Here is an 18,134-nt window from a genome sequence, read left to right on the forward strand (position 1 = left end):
GGCGCGGTGGCGGGAGGGCGGGCGGTGAGGCAGTCAGTCGGGCGGGTGGCGCTGGAAGGGGGAGGAGGGGTGCTGCCGGCGCTCCGCCGCCGCCGCCATCATGTCGCGGGGTCGGGAGCGGGTGGTGGCCCTGGTGGACATGGACTGCTTCTTCATGCAGGTGGAGCAGCGCTTCGACCCGCAGCTGCGCGGCCGGCCCTGCGCCGTGGTGCAGTACAACAAGTGGCAGGGCGGCGGGTAGGTGCCGCGTCGCGGTCTCTCGCCGTGTCGCCGTGTCGCGATACGGCGCCATGCCCACCCCGTTGCCTTGCAGGATCATCGCGGTGAGCTACGAGGCGCGCTCCTTCGGCGTGGCCCGCGGCATGTGGGCGAGCGAGGCGCGGGCGCTGTGCCCCGAGCTGCTGCTGGCCAGGGTGCCCGAGGCCAGGGGCAAAGCCGACCTCAGCCGGTGAGCGGGGGGCAGCGGGACGGGGCTGCGGGGACACCCGGGGACAGCCGGGGACAGCCCGGCTGAGCCTGTGGGCCGCCAGGTACCGGGAGGCCAGCGCCGAGGTGATGGAGGTGCTGTCGCGCTTCGCCGCCATCGAGCGGGCCAGCATCGACGAGGCGTACCTGGACCTGACGGGCAGCGCTCGGGACAGGCTGCGGGAGCTGCGGGGCCGGCCGCTGGCAGCCCAGCTGCTGCCCACCACCTTCGTGCAGGGGCTGCCCGCCAGCACGGACCCCCAGCACGCCGCCAAGGGTAGGCAGAAGCTCGCCCCGAGGGGCTCCCGGTGGCCGGGCCGGAGCTTGATGCGATGGGGATGCTCCAACGGCTTGGCTGCGAGGGATGAGCCCGCTCCTGCTGCTCCCCTGCGTGCTCCCCATCCCCTGGCAGAGCATGAGCTGCTTCATCCCTCCTGGAGACACAGCGCTGTGACCAGGATCTCTGTTTTCTCCGCTAAGTCGCCTGCTTCTTCCCCTTGCAGCTACGGGTGCACGCAGCCCTTCCCTATAGGGCTTGCAGCGGTACCAGCCCCTCTGCTGGGCTCAGCGATGCCCACGCCAGTCCCCTCTGTGTCCCCCTTGCAGAGGAGCTGCGGGAGCTTGGCGTGCAGGAGTGGCTGGCCTCGCTCTCCTTCGATGACCCCGACTGTCCCGACCTGCAGCTGACCATGGGAGCGGTCATCGTGGAAGAAATGAGGGTGGCCGTGGAGAAAGCCACTGGGTTCAGGTGCTCGGCTGGGATTTCGCACAACAAGGTAGGTGTGGAGGGTGTCAGCCCGACTTCCCCGAGTAGCTGGGTCGGAACGGGCGGTAGATGCTGTTGTGCTCCTCCCAGATGGAAGATGAGTGGGGAATGCAGCCGTGTGTGAGCACGCCTTCATGGTGTACTCTAACCACTTCTCTTACTAGGAAGAAAATGGTTTGGAGTCCCTCAGGAGAACTACAAAACACAAGAGCTTAAAGCAGGTCGCATCCTGAGTTTTAGGGAACAGTGGGTCCATCCAGGGAATATTTTTACTGACTTGTTTTCCAGTGACTTGGAGGAAGAAGAGTAGCAGTCTGGTGGCCCTGAGGTGAGTCAAGTTGCTTTTCCTCTTTCTGGTCAATCGGTCTTTACCCGCTGTTAGCCACGCTTTGGGTGATGCTCAGCCAGCTGCTGCGAGCACTTCATGCACGACAGCAGCTGCAGAAACAAACTGCCTTTGATGCTGCAGTTGTGGATGGTTTCCTGCTGGGCGATATGCTTTGGGTGGTTTTACTGAGAGCCCCTAATGTTTGTTTCAGCCTCTGCAGAAAAGGTTGGTGCATACAGAGGCTGTGGAAGCATCTTAGCACGTTCTGCACAGTCACGTGCAGGCTTTTGACCTGGTGGTCTCTGCATTGTGCTTGATAGCATAGATAGAGTTCTTTAGGGACAGCACAGTCCATCGTAATTTCCTTATTTCCCTTGAAAAATAAAACACAGTGCTGGCATAGAAACTGGATGAGAGCTGGGAGATGCTCTTAGGAAGAGCAGGAATGTTCTCTGTTAGTGCTGTTAATGAGAGCAAAAAGGCCAGCTGAGCATCCCTTCCACTGGAAGTTCCTACACCGGTGCTCTTCCTCAGCTAGCTCTGCAGAGAGAGCTCCAAAACATCTGTTTAGTCTTTATCTTTTTTTTTAAATTATTATTTTGGTCAGAGCCTGTATATTTAAAGTTGTAACTGATGAGCCCCTCTTTGCATAGGCTGAATCTCCTGTTAGGGGCTCTCAGTAAACCACCCAAAGCATATCGCCCAGCAGGAAACCATCCACAACTGCAGCAGCATCAAAGGCAGTTTGTCTCTGCAGCTGCTGTCGTGCATGAAGTGCTCCTGGGGCAGCTCTCAGCAGCTGGCTGAGCAGCACCCACAGCATGGCTAACGGCAGGTAAAGACTGCCCAGAAAGAGAAAAAGCAACTCAACTCACCTCAGAGCCACAAACTGGTGTTCTTTTTCCTTTTAAATTGTTGGGAACTGCAGTAAGTTGGGAGTTAGTCTGGAGTTATTGTGGACAATCATCAGGATGAGTCAGTAACAGGGGTGCTCGTGTAGAAAAGGCAAGTCCTGCCTCAGCATGTGTTAATTAGGTGCCAGGAAAAAAGTAGATTACTTCTCCCCATGAAGTCTCAGCCACTGGTTCAGTTTGCAGCAGTTCACCACAGGAATAGTGTGGGTAGCCTTGGAAGAACCTCCAGTGAAACAAGAATAACAATAATTGGGCATCTGCAAAATGAATATGAAGAGAAAATGAAGAGAAAAAGATCAAATTCCTCTAGAAAGGAGAGAGGACATGTAAGCCTGTGAGAAAGGCTGCTAATAAATGTCATAACTTAATCTGTGGGAAGCTTTGTTTAGTTACAGGATGTAAAGCAGTGAAAGAGGAAAATCATTGTTGTTTTTTTTTAATTAAAAAACAAGCTATGCTTATTTCTGGCTAGTCTGTGTATTCTTGATCTTGAGTTAGATTAGGGTGGGAGGGGAAGTTGTACAGCAGGTGGGTGAGAGGACATCCCTTCCAAGAGCTTCTGTGTTTTGCAGATTTTCTTCTGCAGCGTTATGCTGCGTCCTTCCTAGCAGCTGCTGCAGCACGTGCCGTTAAGTACAGTGCTTTGCAATGATGCTGGTTTGTAATAACAGGCTTTCCACTCCTCCACGTTACAGATGCTGGCAAAACTGGCCTGTGGGTTAAACAAGCCCAACCGCCAGACACTGGTACCTTCACGATCTGTCCCGCAGCTCTTCAGCCAGATGCCCGTCAGCAACATGTAAGTGCTGGGGAGCTGCCTGCAGCTTGGGGCTTGGGCTGAGCTGGTCTGTGGCGAGAGTGTGTGCTTGAAATGCCGGTGCTGTGCTTCCACAATCCAGATTTTTATCAGGAAGAGGGCCCTGATTGTCTTCATTGCTGGGGTACGTGTCTGTGGGTTTTGTTGTTGCTTGCGTAAGGAGAACCAAAGTGACTTGGGGGTAGTAAACGGTTCCTGGCTGCCTCAACAGAGAGCAATTTCATCTCAATTTATATCAGCCAGCAAAGGCTTTCATCCACAGTAACCACTCACCAGCGTGTGTAAGAGGGAGAGGAAATCCTGCTAGGAATCCCTCACAGCTGTGCGTGGCAGTTCAAGAGGAGCATGCTGGGGAGTCGAAGCCCTGCCAGTGAAGGAACCACACCTGAAGAGCTCAGCAGCATCTTCTGGGCAGCCTTTCCCTGGGAAGAGCTGTCCCCAAAACGACTGCTGGGATGCACAGGTGTAAGGCAGCAGCAGCCCTGGGCAAGGGGACCAGAGCTGTGCCCCGGTGCGAGTGACAGAGCCATGCTCCCAGAAAGCAGTTCTGGTTTTATTCTGCACACACCAGTGCTGTTCCTTGTGTGGGGAAGTGTCACCAGCCCCACTGCTCTGGAGGAATGTCACCGGTGTCCAGGCGTGCAGTGGCTTTCTGCCTTCGGTGTGTCACTGGTGATGGAAAAATGTTGGGGGGAAGGGTCCCGTCCATGTAGAAAGGAAGCAGGGAGCCCGTGAGGTGTTCTTCAGGGCATAGTTTGGGATCATCTTCCGAAGATGGATCTGAGAGAGGCACTGAAACTGGGTGAGAGAAGGAGCAATTCCCACTTCATCTCTTACGCATTCCTCTATTGTGAGCAGAAGACTTGTTATGTACCAAGTGTTCCCTTTTGTCCTCCTAACTTCTGGTTGCCCTGAACAGCAGCAGCTTTTGCTGCACAAAGGCTCACTGTAGTTGTCCCCACGGTGTTTCATTTCCTTTTCTTGTCTCTGCTGTAGCCGTAACCTGGGGGGCAAGCTCGGTGCTGCCATCATGGACATCCTGGAAGTGGAGTACATTGGGGAGGTGGCGCAGTTCAGCGAGATGGAGCTCCAGACTCACTTTGGAGACAAGACAGGGTAAGGAGGTACCGCTTGCTGCCGTTTGGCTCTTGGCAGGAACCGAGACTTCCTTCTGACTGTAGGTTGTTCTGGAGCGGTTCGGAAGCTTGGGAGGCAAAAATGCAGTGAGATCTTTGAGGGGGCAGAAGCAGTGGTGCAGCAGGCCCACAAACAGGCTTCTGGGCTTGCCCTCTCCCTGACGCCCTCACCAAGACAACGTTTTGCCTGTCACCAGCTCCTCTGCCCTGCTCCATGGTTACATTTTCCGTTGGCTGCCTTTACCTCGTGCTTCCTCTGGCTTTCAGGTCCTGGCTCTATGACTTGTGCAGAGGAATTGATGACGAACCTGTCAAAAATCGGCACTTGCCCCTGTCCATTGGCTGCAGCAAGAACTTCCCTGGGAAGACAGCCCTGGCCACGCAGAAGGAGGTAGGAGAAGCCCACATCTGGCAAAAAAAAAAAAAAAAAAAAAAGCTTGGCCTTTGGACCAGGGAATAAAAGAACATTAAAAGCAGAAACTAGCTAGCAAAAACAGTGCTTTTCTGTGTCACAGTGCCCTGAAACCTGAGCCAGGGACCTGGTAGGAGGGAGTGATTTAGGTCCCATGAATTAGAGAAATCTCTTGTTGACAGAGTTGCATTGACAAACTCTTCCACAAAAAGGTCCAGCCATGTCGTTTCCATGAGCAAAATAGGCTTGTGCTGTTCAAAAGGTATTCATGGTGCCAAACTTCCAGGGCTGGTTGCTAGAAAGAAGGTAATTAGCCCAAAGAAAGAGGGAGGAGGCACCTTCCATGTGTTCTGGGGAGGGCTTTGCTCTGGCCTGGTGGCAGCGCTGTCAGCGTGGGCCCAATCCTGTTGTTGTTTTGTCCAGGTGCAACACTGGCTCCTGCAGCTGGCCTTGGAGCTGGAATCCAGACTGATCCAAGACAGGAATCAGGTAAGGAGTGGACAGCAGCCTTCCTGCTGTGCCTGAGGAGGCCAGGCCTTCGGGAAGCCACGGGGTGCTGTCTGCAGGAGGCTGGTGGTGGTGGGAGGAGGGTCTGCCTGTTCTCAGGTGTTCTCCTGTGCTGAGGTGCTGCAAAAAGGTGTGTGAGAGTCTGGCCAGCAAGGATGGCTCTGTCCTAGAACGCTGCAGGGCTAAGGCTGGTCCTTAAAGCCTGCTGCATCCTCATCCTGCCTTGCTGCAGCTTGCAAGCCCTTTGCTGTCCCGTGTCACATCCCTGGGAGATCAGGCTGGGCAGGACAAGCTGCTGTTTGTCACCCAGCATCAGAAGTAACTGATAGAGGGCTCCGGGCAGCGAGGCCGTCTCTGGAGCCATTCCTGCTCTTCCCTGTAGATGTCGCTTGCAACTCAGCTGTGCCTTCTCTTCCCAGAACCACCGAGTGGCCAAGCAGCTCATGGTGGTCATCCGCATGCAGGGAGACACCCGGCTGTCCCGCTTCTGCGCCATCACCCGCTACGATGCCCAGAAGATCTACAGCGATGCCTTCGCCCTCATCCAAAACTGCAACATGGCTGGGGCTCACCAGGCAGCCTGGTGAGTGGGGGAGGAAAAGATTCGTGTCCATTCGTGTCCCTCCTGCCCTCTGTCTTTGACTTGAGGTCTCACCGCAGCTCCAGCCTGTGGTGGGCTGGCAGTGCAGGCTGGCAGCTCGCTACCCCTGCTCCAGTGCCTGGTTGCTTTTTTTCTTGGGGGAAATGCTGTTCTGGGAAACTTTCTGCTCTGCCCAACCCAGCCTGCTGTGTCCGTGAGGCTGTGTTGCAGAGATAGCAATTCTCACAGGAAACCTCCTTCCCACCCCGTGCCAGATACTCCGACTAAGCTCTTCTGCAAGTTTCCCTCCCTCCCCTGCCTGTGAACGTTTTATGTTGCTTGAAGCCTTACCTCAAAGGGCGTTTTGCTTCCCAGGATGGTGTCTGAGTGGCTGTTGTTCTGTCCCTTGCAGGTCTCCGCCGCTCATATCCGTGTTTCTCTCAGCCAGCAAGTTCTCGGAGGCCACCACGCACCTTTCTGCGGGCATCGCCGCCTTCCTGACAAGTGACACCCAGCCTGATGGCACTGACACTGCGAAGGCCACGTCTGGCAGGGGGCCCATGGTCAAGTTTTTCAGGAGCCCAAGCAAAGAGCACAGGCAGAAGCCAGCTAACGCTATTGAGTCCTTCTTCCAGAAGGCAGCAGAAAAGCGGCAGTCGCAGGCAGCAGCAAGCAGCCTGCCAGCTGCTACCAGCTCCTCAGAGCACCCGCAGGGAGCTGCTGTTGGATTTACTTCTGAGCAGCGTGATCTGGAGTCCCCCGTGAAGCAGAATCCCAAAGATGGGAGCCCTTCTCCGAGCAAGAGGCTTCTTCCCTGTGAGCCGCTGCTGTCTGATGCCACGCAGACGCCCTCCACCCCACCCAGCTCCAGGATGCTTCGCAGATCGGAGCCAGCTGAGGAAGGCAACGAGCAGAACTTGCCTCCCTCTCCCGAGCTCCCCCTGCTCCCTCCTGCCTCGCCGGGTGACCAGCAGCGCTGTGAGAAGTGCGGCCAGCACGTGCTGGTGTGGGAGCTCCCGGAGCACATGGACTACCACTTCGCTGTGGAGCTGCAAAGCTCCTTCCTGGAGGCCAGCTTCCCCACGGCTCCGCCTGCAGCTGCCAGCTCTCCTGCCAAGGCAAAGAACAAGCCCAAGACTCCGGCAGGATCTAGTGCAAAGCGCCCTAGGGAAGGCGTGACAAGAACTTTAGATTTTTTCTTTAAACGCTTGCCTCCTTAACATCCAGCCGGGCTGGGAGTTTTTAGATAATTGCCGTTTTTAAATACGGTTATTAGATTTTATCCTGCCTTGCCAGGTTTTAATGCGGGGAAGTCTAATAAATTATCTCTACCCCAAGTCTAAGAGGAACTGGAACTGATGAATAGCGTGTGGTGCAGGATGTACCCAGCTTCCCAAATTGCTCAGCTGGGCTGGTGGCAGCTTGCTTGCCTCTGCATCATCCTCACATCTTGCTCTTGCTTTTCCATGGGATGGGAACGGGGGCTCCCAACACTGTAACAGCAGGTGCTGGGAGCACAGTGGCTCATCCTAGGGCATCTCCAGCCAAGACCAGGCCTGAACCCCAACCCAGTCACTTCAGAGGAAGCCTTCACCTCATGATTTTCTCCCCTGGCTGCAGTTGCAGGCCTTGCCCTTACTGTATTTTATGTACAGTAGCTTAGTCTGATGGTTACATCTCCCTTCTCTACTCAGGAGAGCAACACTTTTTTTTTTATTCCACCAAAATGCATTTTCCACTGCATGGTTTCTTCTACAGAGGGGCTTTTTTTAAAATATACACTCTGACAACTCTCTCTATGTAGTACTTGAGTGCATGATGCTTATCACCAGCTGCTTACCACCCAGGAAAGGCTGCTCCCTGCTTTGAGGAGGCTGGAGCAGCAGGGTCATGCTTTCAGTGGGCTTTTTGAAGTCTCAATGCTAGTTCTAGGTAATTGTCATTGATGCATATGCCCAAATCCTAATGCCAGGGAGGGGGAAGCAGGCTAGTCACACAGGCTGTTGACAGTGCAACCACAATTCTCCTCCTTACAGGCTCTGGGTGATAGCGCACACAGCTCCATTAGAGGTATCTGCTTTGGTTTTGGTTGGCAGAACAACTTGTTCTGCTCTCTGGGCCACGGTTCACACATGAGAGCCTCCCCAAAAAGGCAAGGGAGCTGAGACAGCTGAATATCCTACATGGAAACTGCGGGCACAGAGAAGGGGAGATGCCCTGCAGGGCAGGAGATGCGCTCAGGGCTCAGCTCTTCCAGCTGTGCAGCCGCAAGGGTTTGGCTCCAGGCAGGGGGAGGGAACTCGCCACGTCAAAGCAGCGCCGGGTGGGGGCTGGAAACTTTGCAGAGGGTTTCGTCAGCTGCAGCCTTCCCCTCCTTCAGCAGGGGGAGAGCCTTTTGGGCAGCAGCTGATGCAAAGCGCAGCTGTCCTTGCACGCTGTCGTTTCCTCGTTTCTGTGGGGCACCACCCTGCTCGTACCGCCGAGCTGCTCTCCCTCCACCAACTTGGCAGCTGTCACCAAGTTTTGAGAAGCTCAGGGCACAGCCCGTGCTTGTGCCTGCAGTCACGAGAAGGAATTACAGCGTCCCTCCCCTTAATGACAGCCCTCACGCTGCGAAGTGACAGGTTCCCTGAAGTCCCCGTGTGTAAAGGGAAACAGCAACCAGTCGGGTAGGGTTGTCTCACGTTCCTGAGCCGGCAGCACACCTCACATCCTAAATGTCTGGCCGGACCGGCCTCAGCAGGTGCCACTGCCTGCCACAAAACCACGCAGAGAGCAGGCACAGCCCTTCAGTGCCGTGTCACCTCCATGGGCAGCCCTCCTGTCCCTGCTCGTCCCCAGGGAACGACGTGTTCTCATGGGCGGCGCTGGCAAACCCCTTGATAAGGCTGACACTATTTTAAAAACAAGCCGGGGCTTAGGTCTGTGCCCTAGAAAGCATCCCTTGAACCAGGCTGGGAGGGAATGCGTGACCGTGAGGAAGCAGCAGCCAGAAGTGCTGTGCTCAGGGTGACGTGGCCACCCCGGGCTCGCTCAGATAAGCCGGGAGGGCAAGGCTGTAAACAGCAGCCCCACCACGCCACGGGATTTATAGGGCTGAGTGCAGGAAGCTTAGGAAGGGGTGACCCAGCACCCTGGCAGCAGGACAAGAGCCCGCCTTTGCTCCTTGCACGACTCCAGCCACCTCAATAAAACATCTTTATTCTGTACAGTGATATCTCGGTGCTGGGGGACACGGCTGCCACCAGCTGGCATCACCCCCCCGTACAGGGCAGCTTTCTAGCACCAAATGGACGTGCTGAAGGGCTGGTGCTCGTGGCTGACCCCCACGATTTAACAGTCAGCAGCAAAACCAGAAGCTTATGTACAGCTCGGCAGCCCCTGCTGCACCCTCCAGGCTCAGAGGGGCCCGGAGGAGCTGCGTGACAGCGAGTGAAAACCAGAAGTGCCCCACTTTTCGTGCCCAGAGTCCTCGCTGGCAGCACCAGCTTTCCTCTCGCAGCACGCCCCAGTGGCAAGGGGAAAAAAAAATAAAGTCTTTCTTGAGGAGAAAAAGAAAGCAATTCCCGTCGCTATCAAATCACAGCCACACAGAAGTCACCTTGGTGTTAGCGAGGCTGCCTGCCCCCACACATTAAGGCAAGCGTGTGAGGAGCAGCGAGCTGCAAACCGCTGCGGCCAACGCGCTGACGGCACCGAACGGCCACAAAAACAACCTGCCCGTGCCAGCACAGGGCCCGGGCCCCGCTCTGCACCACCACACAGCCTCCTGCTCTGCTGCTGCGAGGAGCAGACCCGAGTGCAAACGTCCTGCACCACCCACAGCTTCCTCAGAGTCTGAAAGTGGGATGCTGATGGAGTGCACGGGGACAGGACGGGACAGGGCGCCCGCCCGACAGTCAGGCACTCGGCTTGGAGTGATGCAAAACCAACAGACGAAGGGACACACCGCAGATTAAAAGCCAACCAGGGTTAAAACGGTGAAAAAGGGTCCTGAATGCGTTTCGAGAGGTTCGAGCAGGGCCTCTTCCATCCCCTCGGCCCGGAGGGATGTGCTGCGGGGTGACCCGAGGAAGTGCTGCGTTAATTAACCCAGAGCTCGGAGAGCTGGAGTGGGGCCAGATCCCGTATGCAAGGTGGGAAAACATCCCTTCACTGCTCGTCTCCCAGGGTTCTGCTCCTCCCAACCAGTAATTTCCAAACAGTAAACAAAGCCAGAACTTGCCTGCCCAGGTCTGCAGGTGCCTCTGATCTATTCTGAGGGAGGGCAGGGTAATGAAAGCGGCAGGCAATGCGGAGAAAGTGCTCAGATTGCCCCTCGTATGGCACTGAAGGCAAGAAACTCTCCGAGGCTCCATCTCCCAGCGTGGAGCAGGGCCACCCCTGCCAGAACCGGACAGCAGCAGCTCCAGGCACCACTCGGAGAGCCACGGGAGCTTCCATCCTTCTCCCTGGCCGTCGGTGAGCGGAGATCTCCCTGACCTCGTGGTAGTCAGAAGTTGAGCTGCCCAGGCCCCAGGGACTCCTCCAGGCCGTTTTCTTTGGTGGTGATGGCTTGGAGGTCAGTGACGTGCCCGATGCCTTTGGTGACTCCTTCACGGAACAGCAGCTTGGCTCCGATCTTCAGGTACTCCGGATGCTTGATGAATCGGAAGCAGACAACGGCCTTCTCTCCCGTCCGCAGCTTGTCCTGAAGGGAAAAAGGGCACAGCTTAGACCCATCTGCCCTGTCCGTGCACGCAGATGTTAAGGGGAGGAAGCAAACGAGCGGGTTGACTCCCTCAGGCTGCACGGCTTGAGTCCTTCCCACTGCTGTTGGCACAGGGGAGGGCAGGAAAACACAAGCTCTGGAGAAGGCAGAGCTCATCCCCCTCCTCAGTCTTGCTGAGGAGGAAACTCTTTAACACGTTGGGAGGGGAAATGGGTAGAGGGTAAAGGGATGGAGTGTGCTCCTAGGAAGGGACATGAGTACTCAGGGTAGCAGTAGCCCCTCGCTTTAGTAGGGGACACAGCAGAATCCCAGCAAACCTCACAGGGAGGTGTGTTTTCCTCCACTTTCCTCCCATGCCTTACCTTTCCGTGGATCTTCTCTACGATAGCCGTCTGCCGCACGTTCCCCACGTGCACTGTCACCTGAAAGCCTTTCCGGAAAGTCGTGGCATGGAACAGCAGCACAATCTCGGCCTCAAACACTGAGCAGATAGTGGGGTTCATCTCGGGGCTCACCATGACCATGCCCTGTACGACAACCCAAAGCTCAGACCGGTTAGGGCCAATCCCCCAGCTTCTGAACAGCACCCAAAAACCACAAACATCTGCACTCCGGGACGTGGCCTTGCAGCCCACTCTCAGCCCAGTACTCACCCTATTTCACAGACCATTTCCTTCCCTTCCAACAGGTTTTCTACAAACATCTCTCCTTCATTCCTGCTCTACCAACAGGGGATCCCCAGGAAAGCCTCCAGTCCCTCTCCCTAGAGCAGAGATGAAGCTGGCAGCATCAGGACCCACCTTTCGCAGCAGGGAGCGGTCGAAAGGCCCGAGGGCCAGCGTGGCTGCCTGGCCGGCCCGCAGCACGCGGCAGGCCGAGCGGTTGCGTTGGATGCTGCACACTTTCAGCCGGAGGAACTTCCCGTCGTCCGTGGGGCCGACCACCAGGCTCTCCCCTTCTCGGCAGATCCCACTGGCCGGGGCACAACGGCAGGACAGAGCTCGTCAGGGGACAGGGAGGAAGATGCACCCTCTGAGATCACCCTACACAAACTCCCCAGGGCCAGGGAGGTGAGCGCCTTTGGGCTTTTACCCAGGCGTGGGACCAACTAACAGGGACAAAACACTGGTGGGGACAAGGATTTCCTACAGTAGGAGCAAAAGCCACGCTATCACCCCACAAAATACCAAATATCCCTCACACGGGGCCTGTTTCTCTGCCACACTGCGTTGTTTTTGCTGGAGAGACTGCAGTTGCCACCTGTTTTGTGTTAGTGCACTCTTATCCAAACTGCCCTGATCACTCCCAAATGCTGAGGGACAGCTGGCTTCTCATGGGGTGGCATGAGGTTTGCTTCTCCTGGGATCAGGGGACTTGCCTCCTACATCTCCCCCTGCTTGAGGAAGAAGCAAAGCAACACCTTGGGATCCTGGCTAACCTCTGGATGCCAGCGTGCCTTCCTCCAGCACACTCCAGGTCACACTCCTATCACCCTGCTTGCCACTGCACGAGCAACGATCTGCTCGGGGCACCTCCCAGCACTCTGTAGGGCTTTATCCTCCCTTGGCCCAGTTATCTGGCAGGAGTCAGCACGGAGCTTTGTTCTGCTTCCACCTGCAGCGGGTAATTGTAACCTTGTGGGAACCCCAGCAACCACACACACCCACGCCCGTCTGCCTGGCCTCACTTACCTCGACAGAGTTCCTCCCACAACAGTCCCCACCTCTGGCACAGTGTAAATTTCATCAACCTGCAACAGGGAAACAAGGAACAAGCTGCTCAGACACCTGAGGAACAGCACTCCAGGATGAGAACAAGCTGCCCACCCAGGGGGCATCAGGCACCACTTGAGAGCTTTCATCAGCCTCTACAACCTTTCTCTTAGAGGACCCTCTGCCTTTTAAGGGGAAAAAAAAATCTTCTCTCTGAATGTACATCCCTTGTTTAGGACAGAGCCTAGCCTAACAAGCTTTTTTCAAGAAATTAATTCTTTCTTTACTTGAACCAACAGCTCAGGAGTTCACCGTGTCTCTCCCTGTGGTGTCCAGAGTTCCCAGATGTTTGTCACATGGCACAACAAGTGCAGTAATAAAACGAGCCAAACTACCCTTACGTACCTGAAACTCGGTGAGTTGTTGCATTAGTTCCTCCTGCTCTTTACTGTTGGTCAGTGGAGGAAGGATGTTGAGGAAGACTTTCAAGAGATCCAGGTTCTCCCCAGAAACGCTGGACAGTGTGAAGATTGGGGTGATGCTGCCAGACACAAAGAGAGAGGAGTAAGCAGAAGGTGGCTGGGATTCTGAATCTACCCAGTCAGCAACAGGACAGAGACTACAAAGATAAACAGCCAGAGCAGGAGGGCACATGGGCTAGGTGCAAACCTGCAGTAACCCCTGCCTCAGCGATTGCTTGAGGCACCAACCCTCTGTCAACCCACGTTTCTGTCTTGGAGAAGCAGCTCCATGAAACCTCTGGCACCTTCTGCTCCCAGAGCCCAGAAAAATGCCTGGGAGGCAAAAACGCAGAGGTAGGAAACCTGATGAGGAGCCCAGATGTTCAAAATGTGCTGCTCTCCCCTGTGGTCACCTTTTCCCAGCTCCGCACAGCAGCCCAGTCTGAATTGCCAGGTCCCAGCAGAAAAGAATGATCCCTTACTTGGGAGACTGTGCAAACTGCTGGGCTGCTGTAACAGCATCATCGTCTGAGGTGACGAGCAGGGGGAGCTTGTTGCAGCCCGGCTGCTTCAGAATTCGCTCCAGCTGCTTCACTGTCCGCTCCACGGTGGCTTTGGAACACAAGTCAACTTTGCTGATGACGATGAAGAAGGGGACCTTGAGGGCCATGGCCAAGCCCAAGTGCTCTCTCGTTGTGCCTGCTGCAGGAGAGAAGTGAGAGTGTTGGTGCAGCAGCATTCACCACTGTTGGTTGCTTACGTGACAGCTACGTCACCCAATTAGGCCCTCCTAATTGCCCACCCTTGAGATTTCACCCCAACTGCTCAGTCCATCAAGCAACGAACAAACGAAATTATTCTTTTCAACAAAAACCAAGAGCATTCCAGAAAAATAAAAACAACCCAGAATTATTGTAAGTGATCTCTTTGCTTCAGAAAGAGGCGGTAGTTTTCCCTCTTGAGCTACAGTTTGCCAGGGAACAACCACAAAAATGTCACAGAAAGATGTGGGAGAACTCCAGCTGCCTTTTCACAAGGCTGAAGGATTCGGCACCCCTAAGAATATGTAAAAGCTTTTTTTTTTTTTTTTCTTTTTTCCCCCTAACAAACACAGCCCCAGATTCCAAACAAGCTTCTCTGTCCAGAGCACTGTTTAATGTGGTTTACGGCTGGTAACCCAGCTCTGCTCCCCTCCCAGGCCCTCAGAGGCATTGGCCTACAAAAAAATCATTAGGGACTCGCAGACTAAAATGTTTTTCTGACAACTACCACTGCTAACAAAGACCTGCTCCCCACATTCCCCATTTCTATTCGCACTGCTGTTGGTGTATGCAGACAGCACCAGACTTACCAATGCCAGTGTTGGCGCTAACCACCAGCATGGCAAAATCCGGGCAATAGCTGGTGAGGCCAAAGATGGTTGTTTTCAGGTACTTGTGGTGGCCAGCCAGGTCAATGAACGTGATCATCTTGGAGGAACTCTCACAGATCTCTTCTGCTGTTCGGGAGTCACTGTAATTTACCACCTGAGGAACATGAGGATTTGGTGAGCGGAGCAGCCTCAGCAGGGAAGTGAAGGAAGGGGCAGCTCTTATCAGTCCACTTTGACCTCAAAATTAGTGAAGAGAGATCATTTACCACGGGTGCAAGAAACTACTTCTGTTGCAAATGGGCAGGCAGCACTCAAGTTCAGTTAAGGGGACACGGAGCTGTGCCACCTCTCTTCTCTCATGTCCCCCTCAGTGCTGTAACAGAAGGGTAGTCCTGTTCTCCTCCACCATCCCAACCACTCCCAGCTGAGTTCAGCAGCCCCCTCCCTCACCTCTCCTTTGCTGTTGAAGCCGAGAATTTCAAAACTGATGCTTGATGTTCTTCCTGACTGGATTTCATGGAGATGCCGGAAGAGGTTGAGGCGTGCTCGGCCCCGTCCGTTGTCCAGCTCACCTTGCGTTAGGACACCCAACAGGGTTGACTTCCCTGAGTCCACGTTCCCCAACACAGCCACCCGCAGGTCTAAGAACTACGGGAAAAAGAGAAAAGAAAAAATGAAACCAAACTGCTGCTCTGCTGGGTGTGTGTGAGCACTGCATGGCAATGGAGACGTGCCCCAGAGAGCTTCCTTCCACGATGGACACTGCAGTGTAATCTTGCTCTGATTCTGCTCCTGCTCATGGCAAATGACAGCTGAGGAGTTGTGATACACTCTTGAGTGTTGTGACTTGACTCATCAGCAGGAAGTCTAAATTCTTCCTTGTTTGCACACTGGGCTGCATCACAACTGCTGTCAAAGAAGCGAAATAGTTTCTCGCATCCGATCCAGCCAATCTCTGCTACTCGGAATCTGCCGCAACCACAACCTTGGAGATAAAAAGCGCTGTCCTCAAAGTCGCCCTTTGGCAGCTCTTTAAAGCACCTGCTATGTCCCAACCTAGAGTAAAGTGCCTCTAGGGTTTAGGCTCCCATCCCAAAAGCAAGCTTCTTATGTGAAGGCTCTAAGATGCCAGCAGAAGAGGACAGCCAAACCTCAGCTCCCTACCTGCTGGTTGTCAGGCACCTTTCGGACGAGCACCTCTGTTATCTTCCTTGGAACGTCGCTGTCGTAATCCACCTCCCTCTCCCGCAGCACCGTAATGTCAGCCCCAACCCTGGCACAAACACAGGAGGGAAGAGTGAGACACATGCTTGTACTCGGCACCCCTTGTACCTGCACAGTCAGACCTGGCAAAGGGAACGGGACAAAAGCTAGGAATAGCAAGGCAGGCGCCTCAGGCTTTAAGCCAAAAAGTCCTCGAGCTGCCTTCCTATTTCCAGAGCCTCGTGATAAGGGAATTTCAGTCATACAAAGATGTTGTGGAACGGAGCCACCAGCTCCTCTGGGGACTCCCGGAGCCAAGTCTCTGTACTGGAGGCTGTTTATGCCCGCGGGTCCCGCAGACAAAAGGGAAGACGTACTTCTCTGCCATACGGCGCAGCGTCTTGAGCGAGGCGCGCATCTCCTCCTCCGAGAGGCCCACCAGCAGCCCGTTGTCCTCCACACCGATCTGATAGACGGCCTCACCGCGGCCTTCCTGTAGCCGCCACTTCATCTGCGTCACCAGGTGCTCAAAGCGGTACTGCGAGGGGTTCACCAGCTTCAGCTGTTTAACAGAGCGGGGAGTTACAGCCGCAGCTCGGGTGCAGAGGGAACCCCACTGCCCGAGCCAGCAACTCTCTAAACCAACCCCATGAAGCAATGCCCCCAACCCTGAGATCAAACTCTTCCAGCTCAGCATACCGGGCATTGCTAGGCACAGAGATTGTTCTTTAGTGCAGCGCTGCTTTTCTGTCCCTTCCTTTGACGTGCTCCCCATAGGCTGCCTTTGCATACGTTACTCACTGCAAGGTAATTGTCTGGGAGGAAGACTTCCTGCAACCACAAAAGGCTCACCTTGTACTCGATGTTCCCATCTTCTGCCTGGTCAGAGAATAAAACAAAACAAAGGTTAGATGCTGTGCCAGCAGGGACTTCTATGGGCTATATCAGCTGCACAGATACTCTGCAGTTTGTATTGACAGTTTCAGAGAGGCAAAACTGCAGAAATATACTGTTAGGTCGCAGCCCGTTCTGCCATTCACTCCTAAACTAAACTGGAACTTACTGTAGGTTGTGTGATGTAAATAGAAGCAGAAACAATGATGAAAACCAGGTGACAAAACTAGAGAGTGACACAGGGCATCATACCGCTTTGGGGGGGGTTATTTATTTATTTTTTTTACCGCCAGCAAAAGATAGGGACAGTCACAGAGAGTTCCAGTTTCAGAAAACGTACAGCATATGATGAAGTGTGTTAGTGTGTTCCCCCCTCCCTGCTCACACCCCACACTGTCAGCCAAACCATCCCCCTCCCACCTCGTCCAGCACCTTCTGTTCGCCCGGTGTGCACAGAGACAGGGGATGGGGAACAAAAATTGCTGTGTATTTGCTCATTTATTGATACCCTCCAGTAACTCCTGCACTCGTTTGCTCTAAGCTCCGGGAGCCGAGCGCTCTGCCAGCCCACGCTCAGCGCTTCCTTTCCCCCCAGACACCAGTTTGCAGGTGAGGAGAGGCAGCAGCCCTCTGCCCCTGCCTCCTAGCCCAGCTGCTGGCCACAGCCCGGCTTCTGGTGGCCAAAAACCAAGGGAGGGAAGCGCTGAGCTGCCAGCTGCGCTCTGGGGCAGCGGGGCTGTGCAGCCAGCAGGGTGTACGCGGGAGGTTTTTCTTAGCGCTCGGAAGCTGGCGGAGGGTGAGAAAAACCCCAAATAAAAGGGCTGGGTCTGCCTCAAGGCAGCAGAGGGAGGAGAAGCAGCAAGCGGGGGGGGGCGAGAAGAGGAAGCGGCGCTGACAGCGCCGAGGGCCGAGGGGAACAACGACTGCAGGGGACGATCCCGGTGACGGAGGGGACCTGCCAGCCCCCCCGTGCCACCCCCCCGGGCAGGCTGCGAGCCCAGCAGGGCTGAGGCGCAGCACGGGGGGCACGGGGGCGGGCACAGCCCCCCCGGACCCCCTTCCCCCGAGGACCCCCGACCCCCGCCGAGCCCCGTGGCGGCGGAGGGCTCACCTCGGGCGGCAGGTAGGGCGGGTTGTTGGCCTTCCCCCCCCGGCTCCGCCCGCTCTTCTTCTTCGCCTTGGAGCCGCCGCCGCCGCCGCCGCCGCTCCCCCCGCAGCCGCCGCCGCTGCCCCCGGTGCCGGTGCCGGGGGCGCCCCCCCCGCGCCCTCGCAGCGCGGCGCCCGCCGGGCGGCAGCAGCCCCCGAACAGCTCCGACACCCGCGAGTCCATGGCGGCCCCGGGCTCGCCGCCCGGGCTCCCCGTTGCCCCCCTGCCTCCCTCCCTCTCTCCCTCCTTCTTCCCCTCCCCTCCCCTCCCCGCCCGCTGCGCGGCGTCACGGGAAAGCGAGGCCGTGCCCACCGCCCCCCGCCCGCCTACAACTCCCGGCACGCCCCGCGCCGCGCCCCGCGGGTTGCTCTATGGAGCCCGCCTCGCGGGGGATGATGGGAGTTGGAGTCCCTCGGGGGGGGGGGCGCTGCCGTTTCTCCCCCCCCCCCTCCCCTGCGCGGTCTCTCCGTGCCTCCCGGGGGTACCCGCGGGGGTCTCGGGGTTTGGCAGCTCGCCGGCTGCCGGCAGGGACGGGGAGGCAGCGCGTTTGCCAAGATGCTCGCCATCAGCTGCGCAGAAACGGCAGCGGCTCGAGCTGCTCGGAGAGACACCGCGACCTGCTGCTACAAGGGGGCCGGCAGCCAGACCCGCGGGCTGTTTTTGGGGACAGCTGCCGTGCCCGCCCCCGCCCCGCTGTCACTGAGCTGCC

General features: G+C 56.1%; 2 protein-coding genes across 2 annotated transcripts; one reads left to right on the top strand and one right to left on the bottom strand.

The window, feature by feature from the left end:
* Nucleotides 1-9: 9 nt before the first annotated feature.
* Nucleotides 10-7,262, top strand: POLH (DNA polymerase eta). Its single transcript, XM_068676519.1, has 10 exons — nt 10-237; nt 314-448; nt 531-742; nt 1,072-1,241; nt 3,169-3,272; nt 4,287-4,406; nt 4,694-4,817; nt 5,262-5,327; nt 5,765-5,928; nt 6,338-7,262. Exons 1-10 carry the CDS (start codon nt 101-103, stop codon nt 7,143-7,145), a joined length of 2,040 nt encoding a protein of 679 aa, XP_068532620.1. The 5' UTR covers nt 10-100; the 3' UTR covers nt 7,146-7,262.
* A 1,847-nt stretch (nt 7,263-9,109) lies between these two features.
* On the bottom strand, nt 9,110-17,667 carry GTPBP2 (GTP binding protein 2). Its single transcript, XM_068676520.1, has 12 exons — nt 17,390-17,667; nt 16,237-16,263; nt 15,762-15,946; nt 15,346-15,454; nt 14,632-14,829; nt 14,161-14,335; nt 13,292-13,511; nt 12,754-12,889; nt 12,328-12,386; nt 11,437-11,608; nt 10,999-11,163; nt 9,110-10,615 (listed from the first exon to the last, which is right to left on the bottom strand). The coding sequence occupies exons 1-12, from the start codon at nt 17,606-17,608 to the stop codon at nt 10,418-10,420; spliced, it is 1,863 nt and encodes a 620-aa protein (XP_068532621.1). The 5' UTR covers nt 17,609-17,667; the 3' UTR covers nt 9,110-10,417.
* Nucleotides 17,668-18,134: the final 467 nt, after the last annotated feature.

Source organism: Anas acuta, chromosome 3 (assembly GCF_963932015.1).
Source record: "Anas acuta chromosome 3, bAnaAcu1.1, whole genome shotgun sequence".
Classification (NCBI taxonomy): domain Eukaryota; kingdom Metazoa; phylum Chordata; class Aves; order Anseriformes; family Anatidae; genus Anas; species Anas acuta.

Bases quoted from the DNA above. Each gene is read 5' to 3' on its own strand.
- POLH (XM_068676519.1), top strand. From the start codon at position 101: ATGTCGCGGGGTCGGGAGCGGGTGGTGGCCCTGGTGGACATGGACTGC. The intron at 449-530 runs GTGAGCGGGGGG...GTGGGCCGCCAG, and splicing joins GGCAAAGCCGACCTCAGCCG to GTACCGGGAGGCCAGCGCCG. The intron at 4,407-4,693 runs GTAAGGAGGTAC...TCTGGCTTTCAG, and splicing joins CACTTTGGAGACAAGACAGG to GTCCTGGCTCTATGACTTGT.
- GTPBP2 (XM_068676520.1), bottom strand. From the start codon at position 17,608: ATGGACTCGCGGGTGTCGGAGCTGTTCGGGGGCTGCTGCCGCCCGGCG. The intron at 13,512-14,160 runs GTAAGTCTGGTG...TCTCTCCTGCAG, and splicing joins TAGCGCCAACACTGGCATTG to CAGGCACAACGAGAGAGCAC. The intron at 11,609-12,327 runs GTAAGTGAGGCC...TGCCCCGGCCAG, and splicing joins GTGGGAGGAACTCTGTCGAG to TGGGATCTGCCGAGAAGGGG.